This window comes from Mesocricetus auratus, unplaced genomic scaffold (genome assembly GCF_017639785.1).
Source record: "Mesocricetus auratus isolate SY011 unplaced genomic scaffold, BCM_Maur_2.0 Super-Scaffold_15014, whole genome shotgun sequence".
Lineage (NCBI taxonomy): Eukaryota > Metazoa > Chordata > Mammalia > Rodentia > Cricetidae > Mesocricetus > Mesocricetus auratus.
The window spans coordinates 30764493-30788164 of NW_024429186.1; the positions used below are offsets into that span (position 1 = coordinate 30764493).

General features: G+C 49.7%; 1 protein-coding gene across 1 annotated transcript in view; it reads right to left on the bottom strand.

Moving 5' to 3' along the window:
* The window catches only part of Esrrb (estrogen related receptor beta), a 99006-nt gene extending 81581 nt beyond the window's left edge, over nucleotides 1–17425 (bottom strand). The window contains 1 exon segment of the mRNA XM_040742709.1: nucleotides 17114–17425. Coding sequence (XP_040598643.1) covers nucleotides 17114–17163 — 50 coding nt within the window. The 5' untranslated portion in view covers nucleotides 17164–17425.
* Nucleotides 17426–23672: the final 6247 nt, after the last annotated feature.

Sequence of the window (23672 nt, forward strand, 5' to 3'; positions counted from 1 at the left end):
CCAGCCTCTGAGCTCTGGTGGAGAAAATGTCAACAAAGGGAGGTGAGATTCAGCTCAGGTGGCCGTGTGCTCACCCCGTGTGCACGTGGGGCACAGCACACGCCAGCAGCTCATAAACTGGGTGGGTGGTACACGCCTATAACCCCAGTACTTGGGAGGTGGAAGCGGGGGGATCCGAGGTCAGAGACAACAACAGTGTGTTCGAGGAGAGCCTGGGATACACAAAATGCCGGCTAATAAAAGAAAGGGAAAGGGCTATTGAGATGGCTCCGTAGGTGAAAGCCCTTTGCTACCAGACATGGACTGAGGCAAGTGCACCCTACGCACAAATAAATGAATACAATAAAAAATTGGGGGACGGCACAAGGAGTCATTTGTCACCCACAGGTGCGCCTATTTTTACTTTGCACACGTGTGTGTGGGGGGGGTGTGCTCGCACTTGTGCGAGCTTGACTACGGAAATCAGAATTGGGCATTAGATGCCTTGAAGCTGGAGTTTAGTAGGCAGTTGTGAACAACCAGTGCTTAGAGAAAAACCCAGGTCCTCTGGAAGAAAATGAGCATCCTCAAGCCCAGAGCCATCTGTCCAGCCCCATCCTTGCCATGATTTTTGTTAGCTCTGTCCCTTTGGGGCCGCTGATGCATCTCTCAACCCTTCCGCTCAATGAGGAAAAAGCACAGCAGAGGGAGTCGGGGCAGAAAGTGATGAAGTATGCTGCCCTGACCCTGGCATAGAGTAAAATGTAGACCTGTGCTGGCCCCCAAAGTTTACGGAGACGATTTCCCAACAAGCACAGGCTAGCCAAGGAGTTGCTGCCCACATTGCAAAGATCGGGAGTGAAACCATGAGAAAAGGTGCCATGGCCAAATGAGCCTGCTGCACAGTCCCCATCAACTGAATGGAGAGGCTACTCTGCAAGGTTAAGTGCACATCCATTTATTTCTCCTCTGAGACAGGATCTCACATACCCAGGGTATCCTCCAACTAACTTACGTAGCAGAGAATGACCTTGAACTTCTAATCCTCTTGTCTGTTTCTCCCAAGTTCTGGGACTTAAGGCACATGCTACCTTGCCTAGCTTGGGGGTCCTTTTCTGAGAACCAAGCGTCCAACTGAATCAAAGACCTATTTGGCCTCCAGTTACTTTCTTTCATCCCGCCCCCCACTCTATTTTGGGATCATCCTAAGGCTAGCCAACCACCACGGGTTTTGTTTGTTTGTTTTCAAGACAAGGTCCTACTGGTTAATCCAGGCTAGCTTTGAACTCTCATCAGTCCTCCTACCCCAGGGTGCTGAGTGCTAGGACTTTAGGAACACATCACTAGCGTGCCCAGATAACTTTGGCTTTCATAACATAAAGAAAACAGAGCTCCCAGGCTACAGCCATGGCCGGGGTCAGACTTCGTCTCTCTGGCACCCAGGTGGCTTGGGGCCTGCGCTTGGTCAACCTGTAGGGGAAGGATGAGCTAGACAAGAAACCCTAGAGTGGGAGATTAGGATCCCTGCTGCCCAGTGTACAAACTGGCAGATGCAGTAAATAAGGCTTGGGCTAGATGCCCCCTTGGGGGCCCACACATAGTTCTGGAGGTGCCCCTATAGCCATGACCTTAACACCAAGGTCTTGTTAAGGAAATAACAATGGGATTTCACCACCAGGGCTCTCCTTGACGTTCCCTCACCTGGGGAACTGAGGTCAGAAGACACAGAAGAGGCAGATGGTATTTTCCAGGGCCTTGGCCTACCACGGAGAGGCATCCAGGGCCTCATTCATGTCCTTCCCCGCCACAGTTGGTGCCGGGAGGCTAGCACAGGACGACAAGAGCCCGCAGAGACACAAGATTAATGACATTTGAGGCAGGTGATCTGCTGTCCCTTGCCAGCTCCCATGGCTGGCCAGGTTCTGTGAGGCGTTTAGTGTAACAAGAGCCTGGCAGGGAGGCCAGCCCTTGCCAAGCAGGCAGAGCCAATCCTTGTATCCATCCACTGTCAATCACCACCCCAAGACCCGAGCCTTTGACTGGGCCCTACCACACCAGACTTCGTCATGGAGCAAGCGGAAGGACCAACCTGGAAAGCAGAGAGAGCAGGGGAGCAAGGACAGCCAGAACTTCTGCTTCTCTGCTCTCCCAATCCTGGTCACACGGACCAGACTGCGATTGTACCTGTGACACTTGTAGGTGCCCTAATCCTGGTCACATGGACCAGAGTGCTGGTCACATGGACCAGAGTGCGATTGTACCTGTGACACTTGCAGGTGCCCTAATCCTCTGGATAGAGCAGGCCTCCTCAGTGGTCACATCCCCTTCCTGTGCAGTTTGTTCGTACACAGGAACACGGGAGGGCTGGCCCATGCTGGACCACCATGAGATGTCATAGACACGGTGGCTTCAGGGACGATGGACTTCGGAGCCATTGCAGGAAATGGCTTGGTTTTGGATCCGATTCCATGGGTCCTGTGTCACGTGGGCAAGCCCTTCCTCTTTTTGTAGTCCATAAAGCAGGGCAGGGCTTCCTATTTAGAGTCGCTGTCAAGACCTAAGAGCAAATTCTACTGCACACAGCAGTTCCCTCCCCTCCAGTGCCCTCACAGAGTGCCTGCACTCAGGCACGTCCTCCAGACCTGCTCAAGACCTCAGAGCCTGAAGATCCCAACACCTTTCCAGAAGACTTCTTCTCTGTCTGCCAGTGAATGCCCAGCTCAGGGCCCCGGCATGGTTCTTACCCCTCAGCACTGGGATTCCCATTGGTGAGAGAGAGCCAGGGTACCCTCCTCCCCCCATAGACTGACAACTGCAGGGACCCTAGAGCTAGTACAAGAGCAGAAAGCACACCAAGCTCTGGATGGCAGGGAGGGCACCTGCAGACACTGCAGCTTTGGGGGAATCTGGGCACACGTTAGTGATGGGGCTGCTCTCAGTCTCTCAACACCCTCAAGGCCTCAGATGCTCACCCTCCCCTTCTCCCTGTTATATGTGTCTCATGATTGAGGAAAAACAAGCTTTGAATCTCACCCATCCTCCTGATCAGGCCCTCACGGTCAGTGAGCAACCTACACAGCTATACAGTAAACCACGAGCAGTTTAGCCTATGGAAACATCTGCAAATGCACCATATTTATTGGCGGCTCCTCCAATCCTGGCCCTGTGCTTTGATTCACACATAACTCAGACCCAGGCAGGCCCCAGAGTTGCTCAGGAAAAAACAAGACTCCTATGAGGAGTGGAAAGTTGGGATAGACTTTCCAAGGCTGCCCATTCTAGACACAGTCACTTCCATTGGTCGATGAGTCCAGAGTTAAAAGCAAAATGAGATTACAGCAAACAGCAAGGTGCACCTTCAGGTCTGTGCATAGAGGTGGCTGGAGCCATTGCTAGGAGTCCATAGGCTCCCAGTTAGCTTACTATTGGAAGTGGGCTGGGCTGAGACTGGGTAGGGACTATGGGAGTGATCTAGCAACACCAGATAACTTCAGAGAAATATCCTTTAGGGCCAGAGCTGGCGGGGGCCTGAGGAGCCTCGTGACCAAGAGTCGGAGGTCCCTGGCCCATTTGACCTCTGCTCGGCTTCTGCTGCCTGAGTGACTGCAGCCTTAGTCTTTCAACTTCTCACTCTGCTCTGACATCCCAAGAAACAAGAGCACAGTCAACTCAGTCCAGCTCAGGGCACACACTGCGTATGCAGTCACTTGGAATAGCCTCAGACGTACCTTGTCTTCTCAATACCAGGAGAGCCCCTGTCTGCTGGGGCATGGCTTCTGTGTCCCACACTCACAGAGGGGATAGGGGTCTTTGCAGAGCGTTAGTGTGCCCACAGCCATCTGCCAACCTTCCCTGCTCATGCAGATTGGCTACACCTGCCATCCGCTCACTCTGCTCCAATCTCCTCCATGCCTCCTCACCTGCTCCACAGTCTGTCGCAGCCCTAACCTCAAAGCCTCACAGGTCCTGGGGCACAATCCTCAGCTCCACCGGGGCTGCTCCCCTGGGCCACTCAGTATTTTCTGCTTCCTGCTCAGAGCTACTCAAGTTCAACACCGTGCACAGGGGGGCAGGAGGGAAAAGGCAATGAACCATGGATTCCAGACATAAAATGCACATTCCTCTATCTGGGAAGTCTTCCGTTGTTGTGGGATTTGGATATGCCCAGAACATGAGGAGCATGAGTAAGATGAGTCAATGCTCATTGAGCACCTACTGTGTACCAGCCCCTGCTTAAGCTCCTTATGTTCCCCAGGTTTCAGTTGTTCAGTTGTGCCAGCACTACAAGGAGGCTCACTGCAGAGGAGGAATCTGAGGTTCAGAGAGGTCAAGACATTTATCCAGAGTCACAGAGCGGGATGCATGGGAGCCAGACAGTGTATTGAGAGCCAGTGCTGAACACAGGTAGGAGTAAGAAGAGGCAATGACTGACTGACAGGATTTTCCAGTTTCCGCCGTGTCCCATGTCAAGCTATCAGTGTGACAACTCTTGAGGAGTTGAGAGGGGTGGACCACAAATTGCCACTGTACAGTATATCCCCTGACAGGCTCAGGGATGGCTACCCGCTTCCCACAGCCTTGGGAAATGATGAGCTTTGTGTATTATGATCTTTGGTTTTATTTATTGGGTTACACATTTATATTGTTTCATGTTCAATAGGGATTGTGTTTAATAATCATCTCTGAGAGAGAGAGAGAGAAAGAGAGAGAGAGACAGACAGACAGAGAGAGAGAGAGAGAGAGAGAGAGAGAGAGAGAGAGAGAGAGAGAGAGAGAGAGAGAGAGAGAGAGAGAGAAAGAGAACCCAAACTGAAAATTTAACAATGGACTCTCCTTAGTACCTGGAGCTGGGTTTCCTGCCAAGCGGCTTCCCACAGGGTATGCAAACTCCCAGTCATGCCCTCATGCTAGGTTGCTCCTTGCTGGGCTTGAGCAGCAGGTGTGGAGCCCCAGAGTCCTGGTCACCACTATCTGCACGGCTCTCTCCCTCCCTTGTGTTTCTCTGAGACTCCTCTTTCCTCACTTCTAGTCTCCCTATCATCCTCAAACGACTCTTACTAAGTACCTACTCTACGCCAGGATTGCAACCCAGGGCCAGGGGGCAGCTTTGAGGAGAGAGATTCCGCCCCCTAGGAATATAAGAGAGGACATCACAAGGGCGGGGGTGGGGAGTGGTGAGATTGGGAGTGGAGGGGGTGGAGGGGAGGGCAGAATACCTGGGCAGGGGAAAGGCCCTCTAAGAAGGAATAGATCTCAAGTTTGTATTTGGGTAAGAGATTTTTTTCTTCAGGTTCCGGTGAATGGAGATGGTCTGGGTGTCTTGCTGGGAAGGAACCCCTGGGTTACTGGACAGAGGGAGGGAAGGCGCAGACGGCAGGGCGGAGAGGCCATTGCTGCACGGCGTTCGTGCACTCCTGGGAGGCACAAGCAGATTCCAGTCAGGTTCCAGGACTGCACAGATTCTGATCTGGGAGCTGATGGAGAGGGAGTGAAGCGGAAACGATGGTGGGGGGGGGGCAAGGAGGGAGAAACGCAGGCCTCCAAGAGAGAACCCCGTCCGGAATGCCCTTACGAAACTGAGGAAGGGCAGCGTGCTAGGGTTGAAACAGTGGCTTAGTGTCTTAACTGTGACATAAGATTCTCAGGGCCGTTATGAGGAAGCGGTGAGTTGCCGTGGGAAATATTTTTAGGAAAGTGCTGTCACTTAGTAAGCACCCCATAAGTGTCAGGTATTGAGACTGTTACTATTATTATTAAGATTGTCCACAGAGACTCTGAACGCAACCATCAGGCTCTGCACCTGGTCGCGACGCTTCTGCATATTCAGCAGCCAGAGGGCATTCCTCAGAATAAGTGGGGCTGGAATACTTGCCAGCCTGTCTGAAGGTCAGGCAAACCGCAGAGGCAGTGAGTATGTCGTGTGTGTGAGCGCGCGTGTGTGTGCGTGCGTGTGCGCGCGCGCACGCCGAAGAAGGCAATGCAGGGTGTGCATGTTTGTGCGTGTGTGTGCTGGGGGAAGGAACTCCGCAGCTGTGGTGCTACAGAACCTGCACCGCGGCTCAAAAGGAGAACTGGAAACTAACCCTGTGCTGTGATCCTGGCTTCTGAGGTGTCCGTGTGCCCTTCCTTTCAGCTCTAGAAAGCACCCCCACGCCTGAGGTCCACGAGCTGCAGAGTCGGAGAAGGCCTGTAGGGGGCTCTAGAGCCCTTTCGTTCCCGGTATCCAAGCGGCAAAGCGACCCCATGTAAAACAATGAGAGATGAGTGAGGAGCAGCTGGGGTTCCCAGGTATCCCACTAACCGGTTCATATGCACCCCGAACCCGGCTGGCCCTGTTCAGTTTTGATCCCTGGTCCCCTCAGCTCCCAATGTGACACTGATGCGAGCGGGTTTCCCATAGTCTCTTAACCAGCGTTCTCCGTAGGGAGACAAGCGGCAGCATCTTTCTTGGCCGTATAGGTAAAGCAGGGGTCTCTTCTCTTTGCCTGACCGTCAGGTTCTTGTCCAACATGTTTCAGGGTGGGGAGGAGACACCAAGCAAATATGGGTCTCCTCAGCTTCTCCCTAAAGCAAAACTCAACAGCCGCGGATGCTATCTGTCCCATGGACTTATTTAAGCAATTCCTTTGACGCATACTGGAGAGCAGAGCTCACGTCCCCCACTAACACCTGAAGCTATGGCCGGCCTAACAAGGTAATATTGGCAAAATGCTGGAGGTGATCACTTAATGTTTTGATGGGCTGGAAAGATAGTTCAGCTGTTAAAGGTGCCTGGGGCCAAATCAGTGGACATGAGTTTGATTCCCAGAGTCCACAGGGCAGAAGGAGAGACCCAACCCTCACATGATGTCTTCTAATCACATGGTACCATGGCACACACAGGCCCACACATCTACACATACACACTGAAACACAAAATAAATGAATAAAAATGTAATTAAAATAATTTGAGCTGAGTGTACATATTGCATGCCTGTAATCCAAGCACTTAGGAGATGGAGGTAGGAGGGTGAGGAGTTCAAAGTCATCATGGGCTACGTAGTAAGTTCCAGGCAAACCTGGGCTACATGAGACTCTGTCACAAAACACCAAAAACAAATTAAACAAATCAATAAATTGAAAAAAAAAAAGGAAACTCTTCCCCAGCAACCCTCTCCTCATTCCCCCAAACTCTAAACTTATACCTGCTCTTTGGGGCTTTGCCAAAGCGACAATGACAATAACAGTAATGATAATGAGAATATAATAATGTGTTACTCAATCCGGCAAGTTTAAGATTTAGCAAATATTACAGGAGATTTACACTAAAAATAAAAAAAATCTTTGTTTAATCTAAAATCACACTTAACTGGGAATCTATTTCATCAAGCAACTCTACCCCAGAAGCTGAGAATGTACACGCTCATTCAGAGGAAAATTTCCTATTCATCATCCCCACCCCCTTTGGTAATCCCTCCTTTAATCCTCTGTTACACACACAGAAATCCAAGCCACAGTGATTACATTAAGCTGCATCTAGTTCAGGCACCCTGCTCTCATTAACACTTTCATGTAGTGACACGCCTACTACATGCCTGCTAAGTGCCGGGCACTTGTCAATGACTGGGCTGATCGTCACAGCAGCTTAAGAGAGGTAGATACTATTTACGGAAATAAGGAATACAATTTCTGCAAAAATCATGCTCCTGGCGGCGCACGCCTTTAATCTCAGCACTCTGAAGGCAGAGGCAGGTGGATCTCTGTGAGTGTGAGGGCAGCCTGGTCTACATAGCAGGTCCCAGGCTAACTAGTGAGACCTGTCTTAAAGGAAACAATTAAAAAGAGACACAGGAAACCCCACAGAAATCCATGACTCGGATTTCTAAAGGCACATACATGTCCAGTTAGCTACTTCCTGAGGCAGAGAGGAGAGAAACGAGAGTCTGCATCGTCACTAAACAAGCAATGCCACAGCCTTGGCTGTGTGTGTGCGTGCTGCTTATAGGAGAAAATGTTTTCATTTCAACCAGTTGCCTCTGGAAGCAGCACAGGATTGTGGCATATGAAGAGAGGAAGCCCCAAGGGTCAACAGTAAGTTGGCCATATACCTGCCAAAGACAAAGTTGCACTTCTCTATAGAGAACAGCTAATTCATTCTCGGAGAAGGCGGGCAGGCACACTCAGGCCATCCCTGAGCACTTGGTGACAACGATTCACAGATTCCAAATGTTCTCTGGAAGAAAACCAAAAAACCCTTTTCCCTAATCCTTCTTAAACTCAACAAGACTGATTGGTTTTTATTATTCATGAATTAATTAAAAAAAACCCACTGAGTTCAACAAGGGAATTGCAACTATAGAATGTCTCACTGACCGAGTAAGAAGTGGATTTTAACCTGAATGGCACAGTTACCCTTGCTTGCATTTCCAGAGGGGAATGTTTTGTTTGCTAAATCAGTTACTAATCAATTTGTAATCCAAAGCTTCGATTTTATTTTCTTTGGGGGTGGGGAGAGCGGCTGAGTAAGAAGCTGAGTAATAATGATGCTAAGATGTATATCAAAGAACACAGACATCAGGATCCCAGGCACACGAGGGGAGGTAGAGCCGATGTGTCTTATTTTCCAAGGTGCGTGCCTGAGCTCACACAAAAGCGATTGAGAGAGAACATGACCATGGCATTGTTGAACACAGGAGTAACTCAGAGGCACCTAGAGAGGTCAGCTCCTTGCTATTTGGGACGAGAGCCTGGCAGAAATGGATGGCCAGGAAGGTGACCCAGGCTAGAGAGGTGACTTCGTTCACTTCATGACATTTTCCAAGATGCTCCATAGGACAGCATCAACCAGTTGCCCTCCAAAGGCCTCCACCCTGCTAACATCTGAGAATGTAGCCAGAAGGACTGTGGGGCAAGAGACGGGAACCACACAGGGGCTGCCGATTAGTGGAGACACCGAACCAGCATCCTTAACGAGACACTTCTTCCTTCTCTGGAATCGGGGGCATGTGGTTGATACCAGATTCTCCTCCACCTGCCTGTTCACATCTGGACTCTGGGCTGTTTTTGCTACTGGATGAATTCAAATATGCAAGCCCGGGGCCTCTGAGTATTTACCTGCCCACAGATATATTTACGTTCTGAGGCAAATTGTGATCACTCTTATCCAGGTACTGTGAGAAAACTGGTCATGAGAATTGCTTGGCACTCTGGGGGAATGGAAAGGTGAAAGCTATTATTATTACCATTCTCGTAGTCACCACAACCACCACCTCGTTGCTCTTATTTCTGGAAAAGCGGTGTTCTTTCTGACAGAGCTTGTTATCTTAGTGTTTAGGTAGGCGGCGGCGTCAACAGACCCAGGAGACCGCTGACAAAGAGTCAGTCTGAGAGGAGGAGGCTAAATCCTGTTGCGAACACGCTGAAGGGCCGGCTTGCTACTAATGATGTTCTCTGCGGATGGATTAGGAAGGCAGAGACAAGAGAGTGGACAAGCTTGCCTACTTTGTGTCACCAGGAATCCCAAACGAGGGCATCCAGGGCCAGGCAGTGAGATGGGGGCAGATTTGAAAACTGAAGAGTTTTTTTTTTCCAAAGAGTTTGCCGTTTCCTGCTACCTCCATTCATACCCTATCACCTGGTATTCCAGGTAACAGACACAGCCAGCTTGAAGGAAATATGAATGCTGTGTCTGTTCTCACTCTTCTTGCTGTTCCTACCAAAGCAGGAGAGCAGGACAAATGGATGCCAGTGGATGACAGATGGCTGAATCAGAGTGGAGTGGCTGATGAGACTTTGGATTGCACTTGACATGCTCAATCCCTGGATGGTTCAAACACACTCTTGCACACACTGAGACACGCTGCATAGTCAGATCCCACATACCTACAGTCTCCTTCCAAACCATGAAATTGAAACAGGATAGTGGACAAGGACACGCTATACCAAGCTGGAATGAAAACAGAGATGATGAGCGAAAGCAGAAGATGAGGCTAAATTTTTTGTATAAGGCGTGAGAAAAAGGCCACTGAGGACACCTACCTTCACCCCACTCCTCCCCAGGATGTGTCATTAGGACCCTATAACCTTGTTCTCTGCCTTTCGGAGGCCAGGAGCATAGGGGAAAGCTGGTGACACTCACAACCACCTTTCAAGGCCTTTCTTTTTTAACATAGATCTCGTTCTCTCTCTTTTTAATGTAGAGCTCACATAACCCAGGCTAGCCTCCGACTCATTATGTAGCTGAAGATAGCCCCTGATCCTCCTTCCACCACAAGTGTTGGGACTACAGGCATGCACCATCATGGCCAGCGTTAGGTATCTACATTAAAGCACAGTCAGGTTTAAAATAAACCAAAAAAAAAAAAAACTCAACCCAGAAACCTAAACAAAGTGAATTAGCAAAACAAATACTTCTAAAAAACAATGTGCAAACTCTGGCTAATTTGGGCAATTGAATATTAAAGAACACAATGAAAAGAACGCTTTGTATTTCAGATCTGAAACTCTGGGACGGTAGTGCCCAGTCTAGTATCACCTTCGCTCTGTTTTAAATGCCGAGTTTTGGCAAACATTGGTCATAGGGCTAGCGGCAGCTGTAATTGGCCAGAGAGGAACATGTTATACTGCTAAACAGAAAATTGATCTCATTTGAAGCCAGATGATAAAAACTAAACCCAGTCAGAGTTTGTGTGGCTATCCTTTGATCCCTGAATAAGATGATGCTGAATAATAAAATAACATTTTCTAGAAAACCATTCCCCAAAATAGCAATGCCGAAGGACAGCAGGGAAAAGAAAGACCCTACCCTGGACAAAGCTGAATGACAGCATGGAATAGAAAATTTGGGTGTCTTAAGAACAAAGGAGAGAAATTTATTTTTTAAAGAAAAACTCTACACAGGTTTAAAAACACAGCAAAATGAAAACTGTACACACATATATATTCACCTTCAGAAAAACTTTAGATTTAACTAATTTTAATTCACACTGGAACAATCCTAATTTTAAGATGCTTGACTAGCAACCCCCCACACACATACACACGCACACCTTATCAGATCCCATATAGAAAGGGCAGATGAACCACACTTATTTTTCTCAATTTAAGAAACCATCTGACCCTTTAAATTCCAGTTTGATGATGTGGCTATCCAGGGACAGTGGAGGACATGGGAAGCCTGCAGCAGAATGGCCCAGGTACTCAGGTGTTCCTTCAAAGGTGGCCATCTGTTCGAGGGGAAGGTCTGCCTTCATTCTCTCTCCTGGGTCTGCCCCAGTCCAGCCCAGGCTGAAGACAGAAAAAGAGGCCTTTGAGGAAAAACTAGCATCCTTTGTGCCACAGGAACAGCAGCCAGTGGGTCCCTCTGTGATCCCTTCCCTACTCTGGATCAACTTCAAGGTGAGAGTTTCTACTGGAATGCCGCCAGGCCTGATCTCAGCTCAGGCAAGAGACAGGCAGGCAGCCTTTTGTACACTGTCACTCATTTTGTGGGGGGAGGGCTGCCCATGGTGCAGGCTTGCACACACACTGGCACACACAGACTCTCTAGAGCAAAATCACCCAGAGCTGGATGTAGCTCCTGATGGTGTCACAAAAAGGCTTGATACTTCTTTACCCCAGTACTTATAAATTAAAATCTCCTTAAGATCCTCTCTGATTTTAATCCTGACCACGGCAGAAAAAAAGAGAGGCACTCATAGGAGGGAAAAAAAAGCCCAGGTTCCTCCATGTGTCCACACTTGTATCATGTTTGGCATCTATTTTTGGATGATGAACTGGGGTCTAGGCTCTCCGCAAGTGGGACGGCCAGAAGCTGGGCTGCCTTGCAGAGCACACACTCACTCAGATCTCAGGCTCCAGGGAAACACTCACTTCCTGCAAGCTGACTGGAAGAGGCTGATGAAATGGGTGAATACAAGCCCCTACCCCTTAGCCCCCAGTGCTTTGGGCAGAAGTCACCATGAGCTCTTTTTAGACCTTTGCTAAGCATGACTCCCAGAGTCACACGACCAACCAGCCTGCGGTCAAAGGCTCCCATCACACACACCATCGCAGTGTGGCCCAGGAGATGAGGAAGGAAATGCCCCAGCAGACAAGAGTCGAGGGTCACTAACCCAGTGTCCTAGAAAAGAAAAATATCCAAGTACCAACCTCTCCTATTCATTCCTTGCCTTGAAGCCTCTCCAGAGGAAGGATCTGGTCCCAGCACAGCTCTGCTGTCGTCAGTGAAAGATCAGTGGGCCTCACTGGTGGCAAGAGATAGGCCGGTTCCTCAAGGGTTAATCTGCTGGGCCAGCTTATCACAGGGGTCACTGAGATGGGCAGAGACCAGTTGAGCATCCCAGTCCCCCATGGCTGGTCTGCTAATTACATTTGCAATTATAAGCACCACAACCTCCCCTACACAGGAACCAGACCACATTGGGCCAATGGGACAACCAGATGTAACTCAGCCCCAGGCCACTCTGGTTCCACCAGCTGAAGCCTGTGGACCCCATCTCTAAGGAATGGTCCTCTCTGAAATCAGGCATTCCACAGAGATATATGAACGTGTTGGACAGAGATGGCTCGCGTGAAGGAGGCTCTGTCAGGGGTCACAGATGTATACTACCAAAAATTTTTTTTCTTCAGCGTTAGAAGCAGCAGGGAGTCTCAAGGGCACACAAGCAGAATGCTCAGGATGCTTCTCAATTGGCTGACTGGTTTGGCTCCAGCCCATCCTTAATTCCACCCTCCCAGCTTTCCAGGAGCAATCCACAGACCCTGCAGTCACAGCTCACTCTTTCCCCGTGTATCTTTGCGGGACTACAGAGACTGGGAAGGACATGAGGAGCTGAGCATTCCAGCCAAGCTAGAAGATTGCAGTAACATTGAGTCAAGAGTCATCAGCATCCAAGACAGACATCCTCGGAGGCCGTTCGGCAGATGCTGAGCACAGACAGCTCCTATCCATGTGGGAGGAACACTCTGAGGGGTCTCCCGCTGAGAGAGGTGGACAGACCTGACTAAGGCTGGCCTGTGAGGCAGGGCACTAGAATTAGGGTGTTCATAGCATGGCTCGGGCTTTATTTGAAAGGGTAAATCATGGCCTAAATATTACCATTCTTCCCTTTAAATTTGGACCAAGGCTTAATCATCTTGAGATGACAAGTTCTAGGTCAGGTCAATAGTGCCCTGCCTCTGGTCTGTCAAAAGCACCCCCCCCACACCTCCTGCAGCCTGCCTGCTCCCCAACCTTCCCCAGACACATCCTCAGGCACCACCATAGCCTAGACACTGTAGAGACCTCTACTCCAAAGAAGCAAGGCATATTGCAGAGGACCAAGGAACAAGAGAGACTTTTCATCGACTCTTAGCTCTCTTCAAAACCCATTTGACAAATGTCCAGTTCAGGAACATGAATGAAGAGTAGAGCAGAGTCGAGAGAGCGTGACTGGGGGACAGGGCACTCTGAGAGGCCTCGTGTGACAGCAAGTCTCTGCCACAGCTTCTGTCCCTCCCACACACACTGCTTTCCCCGAAAGTCCCCTCTGTCCCTGTCTCTTGGACTAAATGGGATATTTATTGATTACTCCAAATCAATAGAATGAAAATGTTCCTGTTTGGGGGATCAAGTTGTTCCTCTTGTGAATTCTCTTATTAAAAAAAATCTTTTCATATACTGTAATTATTGGCAAAATAGAAGATTGTTTCTAAGGAAAAGGAATTGGTAAACTAACCAGCCCCAAGAGGAAATTTCCAAGGATATAGAGCTGTCACACACCAGGAAGGGCCTCAGCCCTGACTGGGGCCCGTAACACTGACCTAATGTTTTTTCTATTTATTGCCCCGGGGGCTGAACAACTCCTGCCGGTTATCCCACCATCCTCTACCACCCAGCGACACCTTCAAGGGAGTGGCAGAAAGAGAAAGGTTTCTTTTCTGGAGCCCCTCCCCTGGAAAACCACAACTAATGCCTTCACTCTGATTTATTTTTGAATGTCCCATTAAAAATTAATTTCCCCCTTTGTTTTTCTCCAGGTCACTGATTTTGAATTACCATGTGGCATTTTTCCTACGTGTGAACCCACACATTTTACCTTCAGGACAGTTTGTTCTTTGTTTCTTTAACAACAGCATAGTGGTCCTCCTCCTCAGAAGGTAGCAGCGCACCCCCTCCCCACCCCAGACACAGACACACTGGGTTTTGTGCCCCAGGGTCCTCACTCGCACACAGGCCCCCAAAGGAGAGTCTATTCACCCTGGCTTCTGCCTGTCATACATGAACATAAAATACTGATTAGGACGGGTGAGGCAGTCACCTCCAGGACGGACTATGGGAAAATTAAAATGAAGGGTGGAAAGGTAGGAACATGTGGGAGTTTATTTCTCAGCTGGGACAGTGAGGATCACACAGAGAGCGTGACAAATGCTCTGTGTATTAGGAGGCTAGCTTCGAGCTTCCCCATCTCTGAGCTCACACACTCCCTGTGCCCCTGGGCTTTCTCAAGTATGGGAATATCAATTACCATGCGGGGGTAAAAACTGTATGTAGGGAGCACATGATCGCCCCCCAGCACACGCACACGCGCCGCACACACGCACACTCTCTACCTCAGGTTCTCTGAGAAACATCAGCCTGTGGTAAATGCTTTCTTGCCACCATCCTTCCAACAAACCAACGTGTGCCGCCTCCTGTTTTGTGACTTGGCCAGAGGTGGCCCCAAAGCCACCTGCCCTCTCTAAATACCACCCTCTCCTTGCCATGCCCATCCTTGTGCCTCCTGCTCCTCTGGACGGAGGCAAAGGAGAACCCTAGCTTCTGCACACACCTGTGTGAGAACTGCTGGTTACAGCTTGGAGCTGCTGCCTGGAAGGACCTTGGCAAAGGAAAAAAAAAAATCCAGCATTTCACGACTGGTTGAGTCCTCAGTACCAGCAGGCATACTTTTGACTTTTGGTATGGCTCATGGAAGGAGGAGCTATTGTTGTTGTTATCATTATTGTTATTATTATTATTATTGTTATTATTATTATTATTTAGAAAAAGAAAAGAGCCAGAAAGGTCAGAGAAGCCACACCATGGCCAGGCTTAGTTTATAAACCATTTCCACTTTACGCTTCCCCCAGACCTCCAAGACTTTGGCTCCATCGTCCTGTTTGTGGCCTCCCTGATATTCCCCTCTTAGCCCACATTAATCCGCAAACTGAAATTAGGCTCTCTGCGGGTTCTGGGAAGAGCCCGGTTCTTTGCCCTGGAGCTGTCCCTGCTTACTTGGTCAACACTACCAAAGCATACATTCGGGCCCTCCACATACGCGCACACATTTTCATATTGATTGATGATGCCTTGAGCCAGAGACAAACACAGAGATATTTCGAGCTCAAGGGAAGAAGTCACCTCCGGAGAAAGGGAACCTAAATAATTTAAATATCCAATATTTATCGTACTTGGTAATTTTATGTGAGGAAATGCCCAACAAGCATCACACTGTCCCTACCCTCAACCCGTTCTTTCCCCGGGGTTCTACTGACTCTCATACTCCCTTGGGGAGGAGCCTGAAAGCCAAGACCCCCCACCCCCACTGCCACCCAGCAGCCCCAGGAGCTGCAAGCAGCATAACCTTGAAAGGGAGTGAAAAGCCACTTTTCAAGCTGATGGAGATCAGAATCCATTGAAATTAAGGACCGGCTTTCCTCTCCCTGCTCAACACCTCCTGGTTTAAATTCTGCAGGTATCTAAATGACTCTTGGCCCTGGGGAAAATCCTAAATCCTAGAAGCGAAATGGTCAGCGTGGGGCGCCCAGGACAGCCCGGCGCCCCACAGCTGCGAAGTTGCCTCCTTACGCCTGCCGGTGGCAAGTAGAGTGGTTTCCGAGGTGAGGTGGAGGGTTCGAAACTTTACCGAACCAGTCGTGGTCCACTGCCTTTATCTTATAGCTGTGTCCTCAGTTCCCTGGCGGGATGGTGCAGGGAAAGGATGTACAGGGTGTGGAAAGGAAAAGTCCGTGATAGGGAAGAAAACCCAACTCGGTAAGTTTCTTTCAGAAGAAAAAGGCGAGTGGGGGTGGAAGAGAACACAAACTTACTTAGGAAAGCTGCCCGCGAGAAGCTGGAGTTTTCCTTTGATTCGTTTAATCTTTATTATTAAGGCCGTGGAGGACCATTTTCAGGCCCACACAAGCGGTCCGAATGCTCTGGGTCCCACCCAGCGCGGCGGGACACAGAGGGGAGGCACTGGCAGGTGCTGGCGCAGGCGGCACGGCCACCTTGGAGAGCGCGGGTGGCACTGGTTGAGCCGTGATAGCCCGGGGCAGTCAATCGCGGTTTAGGTCAGTTCTTCTCTTCCTACCCAGTAAGCTCAGAGAACTGTCCCAAGACCCCGGAGCTACCAAGAGTCGCATCCAGCCGTCGCAGCCACAACCACCCACGTCGCTCGCATAACCCGCGTTCTGGCGCTACTCAGTCCGCAGCGGGGAAATAGTGCCCGCCACGCTGCCCAGAATCCACAACTGACTTCACCTCCACCGCAGCGCGGAGCCGCCACCCGGGCTCCCGGCGGGACACCGGCTCCCCAAGCAGGGCGTGCGGAGCGCAGCGCTCCCGGCCCCGCCGCGCCCCAGGGGGCTCCCGGGACCATCACACCGAGAGCGTCCCGCTGAGACCCTGGTGCCCGTGCGACACTGGCCTCCTGCAGTTCCCGACCAAACTCCGCATGCTTCATTTTCTGCCCCTGGCTGAAATCATTTTGGGTACCCAGGATGGAAATCAAAGCACCCGCGGGGAGGGTTCCTAGGACGGGACGGACAGAACACCCTTGCAGCCACGTCCCCGCACCTGTTCCGGGCTTCCGCCTTCCCATCACGGAAATGAAGATATTTAGTCACCGCGGAGCAAAATCAGAGTGAATGAGAAAGCGCCACTGTTGCCTAAAAGTGAGGTCTCATGAAAGGGGGTGCGGGAAAAGTTAAGAGGAGGGTTTAACCCCGAGAAAGAGACCCAGCAAGTGTGCGGCTTCCCCTCTACTAAGTCCCCGAGTGCCCCCCGCCCCAAGTCCGTGCCACTTCAGAAATGTGTAGAAGAGGAACTGCGACATCCAGGACAGAGACACTTGGATGGGCAGAAGGACGGACTGACGGACAGACAGGCAGACAGTCGGGAAAGTGAGGCACCTACTGGTTGTGGTAGCCGAGGGGGTCCGGGATGCAGAGTTCGGACACGTCCATCAGTCCTGTTTTAGCATTCCCAGTTGGAGGAGACCGGCAGCGGGGAAATCACGAGGAAGACGAGTGAAGGGCACAGGCGAGGTGCGAGTCCCGGCAGGGCACGGTGAGCGCGACAAGGCGGAGTGGGAGGACGCGGACGCGGCGGGGGGAGCCTGAGGCAGAGAGCCGCGCGCAGCCCCGGGCTCCCACTCATCCGCGCGCTCAGCGAACGGGCAGAGGGGACGCGAAGCCGTGGAGGAGGCTGAGGCGCCCGACACTTGGAGCCCACTAACCCTACTGTAGCTTTAAGGCTGAGAGACTGATGTATGATTTGGCTCCTATTGGCTATCTCTCAGGGGCTGGACTTAAAGTGACAGAATCGAGCTGGGGTGGGGGGAGGGGGGCCAGCCCAAGAGACTTCAATGGAATAGGACACTCCCGCGGACAAGCAAGGTCTCCATCTCCTGTGGAGTAGGAAGGCTGGGTTTTTTTAGAGTCCTAAAGCTTGCATTCTTGCTCTAGCAGCTGAAAAGCGGGGTGTGTGTGTGGGGTGTCCAACTGCCTGGTGGGACCGTTGGGGGAGGGTACTAATATATGCACCCCTACCCACCCAACCGGCACCCAGCTTTAGGAACCTGTCTCAGCCTCTCAGGATGGGTTTGTTCTCCAAATTAAAAACTAGTCACATTCCGCACCATCACCACCATGGAGCAGCGGCCAGGGGCTTAGAAATTCGTATTTAGTGTGCAAAGAGTCAGGCCAGCAGGTGGGGGGCTGTCAGCCAAAGGAGAGAGACAGATTCCCTTCCTTGCTCCTGTCACCTGGGTTTGCTCTGACCCGCTGGCATGTGGCTAGATGCAGGGTTTGTATCCCTAAAATGCCCCTACACTACAAAGTCAGGCTTTGCCCATTGGCAAATCTCAATAGTGTACCCAGGACACAGGCCCTGGGCATAAATCCCTGTCTGCTTGGGAAAACACAATTGTGCTTTTAAACCTCCAGCTTACTCGGCACAGCTTCTCCGAGGCACAAGTTGACACCTGAATGCCCAGCTATCAACACACCTGCATCTGCAACAGTCTGCCTCTCCCTTCCGTGAACCAGAGTATTATGGGCTGCCAATGTACCAAAATAAGCCATAAGTCAAGTCCTAACTCTTCTTGTGGGGCTTTTCGTCTTTGGGGATGTGCCTGCCGCGGGAATAATAATCAATTTGATGACTCAAATGAGCATGTGTGCTGGTGTGGATACAGAATTATTTAAAAGGGGGAGAAAAGGCCCTCAGGAGAGACCATTACTTTATTTTCTCATATTCTAAAAAAGACAATGAACAGTGTTGGGGGGAGAGAGATAATTTTGTTACCAAAATAATGTCTAAGTGGGTGTACCTGCAGGCAGTGCTGTGTTTTTAGGATAAAGCAGGGAGGGAGGTGGGGGAAACCGCAGGAGGGGTCAGCCACTCTGGAGGGGTCTGGGGACTAGGTACTGGCTTCAAGGGTGACATTTGACTTGGATTAAATGCACTAGTCGGGGCTGGGGAGGGCAGCTGATATGGTTCACATGGGCTGAAGTGGAGGAACGCATGGGATGATATCAAGAAATAGGTAGGGATGTTTGCTCTATCAACTGACCCCCACCAGACCTGCGTCATTTTTTTTTTAAGCCAATAGGTTATTTTATTAGAGACAAAGGGATCCAGAGATACTGTCCTTGACTTTGGTTTCTATATGACCCCATCTCTTGTGAAGGCCTCAGTGCCTGGCTTCTCTGAATTCTTTCTCTCCCCAGTTCATTCTCCAAGCACACTCACAGGCTTGATAGTGATTTGAAAATGCACAATTGATGACTCTTGTTACAGTGAGGAATGGAACCTGCTCTTTGACCTATGTGGACATCTTCACAGGACAGGATTCTGTGGGACTCTGTACCCCTCCACAGCCCAATCACTCTACCTGTCATCTGAAAGACCCCTCTCTCCCAGACAGCACCCGGATCTTCAGCCAATCACACTGCTTCAAGTTGCTTAATATAGTTAGCAGTTACATGTGTACTGGAGTGAGAGGTACTGCCCCTCCTCACTAGACTGGAAGTCCCATGAGAGGTGTGACCGTGTCTGTGCTGTTCACTGGAGAATCCCAGCATCTGGTACCCAGCAGTGCCTGATGCAGGCAATTGATGGAGAAAGGGTATATAGCAAAACACACTTTAAAATCCTTTTTCCAGGATACAGATGTGTGCCATACTGCCTTGATGTGCCAGGCGGCGACAGCTACAGCCTTCACTCAGCTCCGAATCACGGAGGTCCACAGTGTGCTGTGGAGGTAGTCTACGAAGTTCACTAGGCTGGGTATAGTTAACGCCTTTCCAACCTACGATCATTTCAATTCACGAGTGGTTGATGGGGGTGTAGCCCCATCCTGAGCTGAGGAGCACCTGCACTTAGAACTCTCATCAGGTTTGATAAATGGAGAGAGCCATACATTTCCATGTGTGCCAAAATGTCCTTTCCCAGGTCATACAACGAAGACTGGCAAAGCATGTGAGCCGAGGTCTGAATTTCTGCCCGAACCACTCCCGAGGTCTGAATTTCTGCTCGAACCACTCCTTAAGGTACACAGACAGTCCTCTCTCCTTGCCCTGCCTCCATCCCTGAATGCAAGTTCTTTCAGAGGCTGTGGGGTCAGTAGCATGAGTGTCTGGGTGTGGTCTACACATAGGTCCTCTGGGGATGTGGGCCTGATGGACTCCTGGGAAGGCAAAGGAATTGCTAGTTGGTGGGGGCCAATATCATGACCTGCTGTCCCGCCCTAAGCCAGGATCTGGTGACAGATTATCTACAACCACAGTCATTTAACAGTCTACTCTGCTTCAAAGGCCTGTGTTTCCCTCGAGACAAAAAACACCAAACAGGCCATCCACACCGACCTACCCTCTGCTATGTTCTATCATAGCTGGCCTCGGTCCTTAAGGTTGTCATAATGTCTATACCTGGGTCTTCTGCTATCCTTGAAGCGACTTGCAGCCCAGCGCAGCACAGCATTCCTTGTCTGTGGTTTAGTGCGAATCAAACCTTTGCTCCTTCAGGGCCCGGTCTTGATTTTATTCTCCCTCCCTTGGTACGGACTCCCCCACATCAGGGTTATTTTTTTTTTTTCACAAACAAGGTAACAGTTAAGAAATGCCTCTCAAGTTCCATAATTTCCTCCTCCTACATGCTCTAGGACCAACCACAAGAGGAAGCTATTTACATCTCTCAAGCCATGACACTCAAAAGAACTGGTGGACACAGATTGATCCCCAATAGGACTTGACCACCCCCCCTCCCCGCCCCACCTCATCACTAAATAAGACCCACCAGGCAGTTTTAGAGCATCTACCCTCTAGTCACTGAATCCAGCAGGTGTGAGAGCTCATAGTTATTCCATCTCTGTCCCTCATTCATTCCTACAGCTCCTGAAGTCAAGGGTGTGGGTTAGAACAAGACCATGGGGAAACACCCAGCGTGTAGATACACTTCTTACCACCAGACCAGGAAGAGGAGGCTGACTCCATGGAGTTGTTTGAATCATAAGCCAAACCTGATTCTGCTCGAGCTCACAGTGAGGACCGGGGGAAGGCGGGTCCAGGAAGGGCATCCATTGACAGTCCACAGTGACGAAGGCAGGTTTGACCACGTCAGTGACCTTAGCCTGAGCATCTCTTAGGACAGTGTGTCATGGGTTCCAGGCCAGGGGAATGTCCCCAGCCACACACCTCTACAGTTCTGCTGCCTTCTCACATGCTTGAATTTAGGTATGGAGTTATATCTCCCAGTGGGGCCCAGCAGACTGCCAGCCCATTGGCTGGCACTTGTGCCAAGGATCATAAGGAACTGATAACACTAATACAATGTGAGTTTGTGCTCTGTAATAGTCTCCTGCTGACAGATGAATGCTACAGAAATATGATGGCTTTTCCTGAAGCTCTGATGGGTCATTACTGGGGCTAGAAAGCTTGTGTTCTATTAGTACCGTCACCATGGCACCAAAATCTACGAAGGGAGCATCTTGAGTGGATAAATGTGAGGGTTCTTGCCTAACTACTATCTGAAATCCTTATCAGGGGTCTTGAAAAACCGTCCAGACATTTCACATTTCTGTTACCTGGCCCCTCATCACACACCCCGAAGATCCCATGCTCCGCAGCACAGCTGAATAGTATATTAAGAGTTCCTGCTTAGCCACACAGATTGGTTCTTCCTATAGGTCGTGCGCAGAAGACAACTGGAGTCAGCAGGGAGAATGAAGGACCAGGAAAGGGGGAAACAAAGGTTTTCCTTCTTCCCTGGCATTGGGAGAATCAGGTGTTAGCATTGTTGACGAAGTTCCTGGGGAGGGAAAGATGTGCTGAGAGAAGAGAAAGAGGAGCGAGGGAGAGGAGGAGAACAAGAAAGAAAATCTCGTGCATTGACAGGACCTAAGCTAAGAGGCGCTGGACAACGAGCTATTGACTGGATGAATGATCTAATTAAATATTTTCCATTACAGTGCATTGTGGGTTTTTTCTTATAACAAAGAAACTTGACCTTATTTTTGTCTGTGTCACATATTAATTTATCATCCAATTTCTTGTGACTCTGGCATCAATTTAAGCATAAAACATACTTGACTTGAAATGATAGTGTAAGCAATTCATCTCGAGTCTTACTGGTAAAGGAAAAAACTTCTCAACCAGTGATAGGTTAACTACAAAAGTCCCACCGTCAAAAACATCTGACCACAAATAAAATAAATAAAATTGAAAAATTGCTTTAAAACTTACAAATTAGATTAGCATTTACAATTCTTTTTTAATTGCATGTACATACATGTGTGCTATGGGGGATGTGTGTGGAGGTCAGTGGAGTCCTAGGAGTCAATTTTTGTCTTTTACCACGTGGGGCCTAGGAATCAAACTCATGTAATAGGACTTGGTGGCAGGTGCCTTTACCCCATTTGTATTTCTAGACTTAACTATTTTAGGGAAAACATAAAATACATGAGACTTCAGGGAAATTAATTCTAACAATTAGGCGTCAGTATTAAGTGGGAACAAAGAATCATGTCTGCTGAGCCTGTCTCAGCGTTGACACCAGACTCAAAATCGGAATAGTGACTTCCAGGCCAGGTAGGGCTACATACCAAGAAAAAAAAAATCAAAATTGGAGATATTGAGCTAGGTATATAGTAGCACATGCTTACATTCCCAGCAAGGGGGCAACTGAGGCAAGAGGGCTCTGGATTTTGAGCCAAAACAAATCAAAACAAAATCAACAAGACAAAAAGAAAACACAAACCAACCGAATTGCCACGATCAACTAGGGATCACTTAACATGCTTTGATTTCCTAACGATGCAGCTAAATAAAATGCATTTTACTTTGACTCCCACAGAATATTTATCCAGAGTGACAACTTCTAGATTTTAGGGGACAAAAGGAATCAAATGGAAGGGTTTTGTGAAGTGTCACATACTGCACCTATGCAGGGCATGATAAAGACGATGGCTTCAACTGAGCTCTTACAGGAGCAAGGCCGGGCCCACCACCGCCTTCACAGATGTATGATGTAATTAAACCGGTCCCCTTGGCGCGCTCCCCCACTGCTCTGGATGATGCAATTATGAATGGGTCAGTAGTAACTCCAGATGAAGGCTGGGGCTTTGCAGCAGGGCCATCCTCCGCATCTTTATTCTTCATAAGCAACTGGAAACTCGCGGCCACAATAGATTCCTGACTTTGGAGGAAAAGACAAACTGGGAAGCAAGGGGAGGTTGCAGGAGAACCAAAGTGAGTTTAGAAAAATGGGTGAAAGGCAGTTACTGATCCAAGATTTAATATGGATAAACACCAGTAATACACTTGTCAGGGATGACCCTCCAAGCCACAGACTGTAGGATGGCTGCGGGGAGAGCAGCGAAGCAGAGAGACACCTGGGGTCAGAGTAGATAGCACATTAAACACGGGCACAAGGTTCAATGGCATGATAAACACGGCTTTGGGGTAATTCCACCAGGCCCAGCAGAGCAGGGAGCAGCCGTAATTTCTCTTTACACCTGCCGACTGATGGCTCGGGTGAGGTTTATGCTCAGCCCCGGGGACTGGCTTTGAAAGACAGCTGCAAGGGTGACATGGAAGGGACTGGGAGAAAGGAGGTGTCAGCAGCCTTCTGCAGGGACAAACATGGGACAAGGAAGGGTGGGCTCTCTAACCCACTGGAGGACCGGTCCATGCTTTCACCTGCAGCTGTCTCTGGAGCGCCCCAGATTCTGTCCTTTTCTCTTTCCTTCGTGGGTTGTTTTGAAGTAGGATTTCTTTTGTTCTAGTTGTTTGTCTTAGACAAGGTCTCCCTGTGTAATTCTGGCTGGCCAGGGCATTGCTATGTAGACCAGCTTGGTCTTCACGCTTGTGGTCTCCTCCTGCTTCCTGCTCCTGAGTGTTGGAATTACAAGTGTGAACCACCACCTAGGGAACCAGGACTAAGACCAAATCAACAAAACAAAACAATCCTGCCT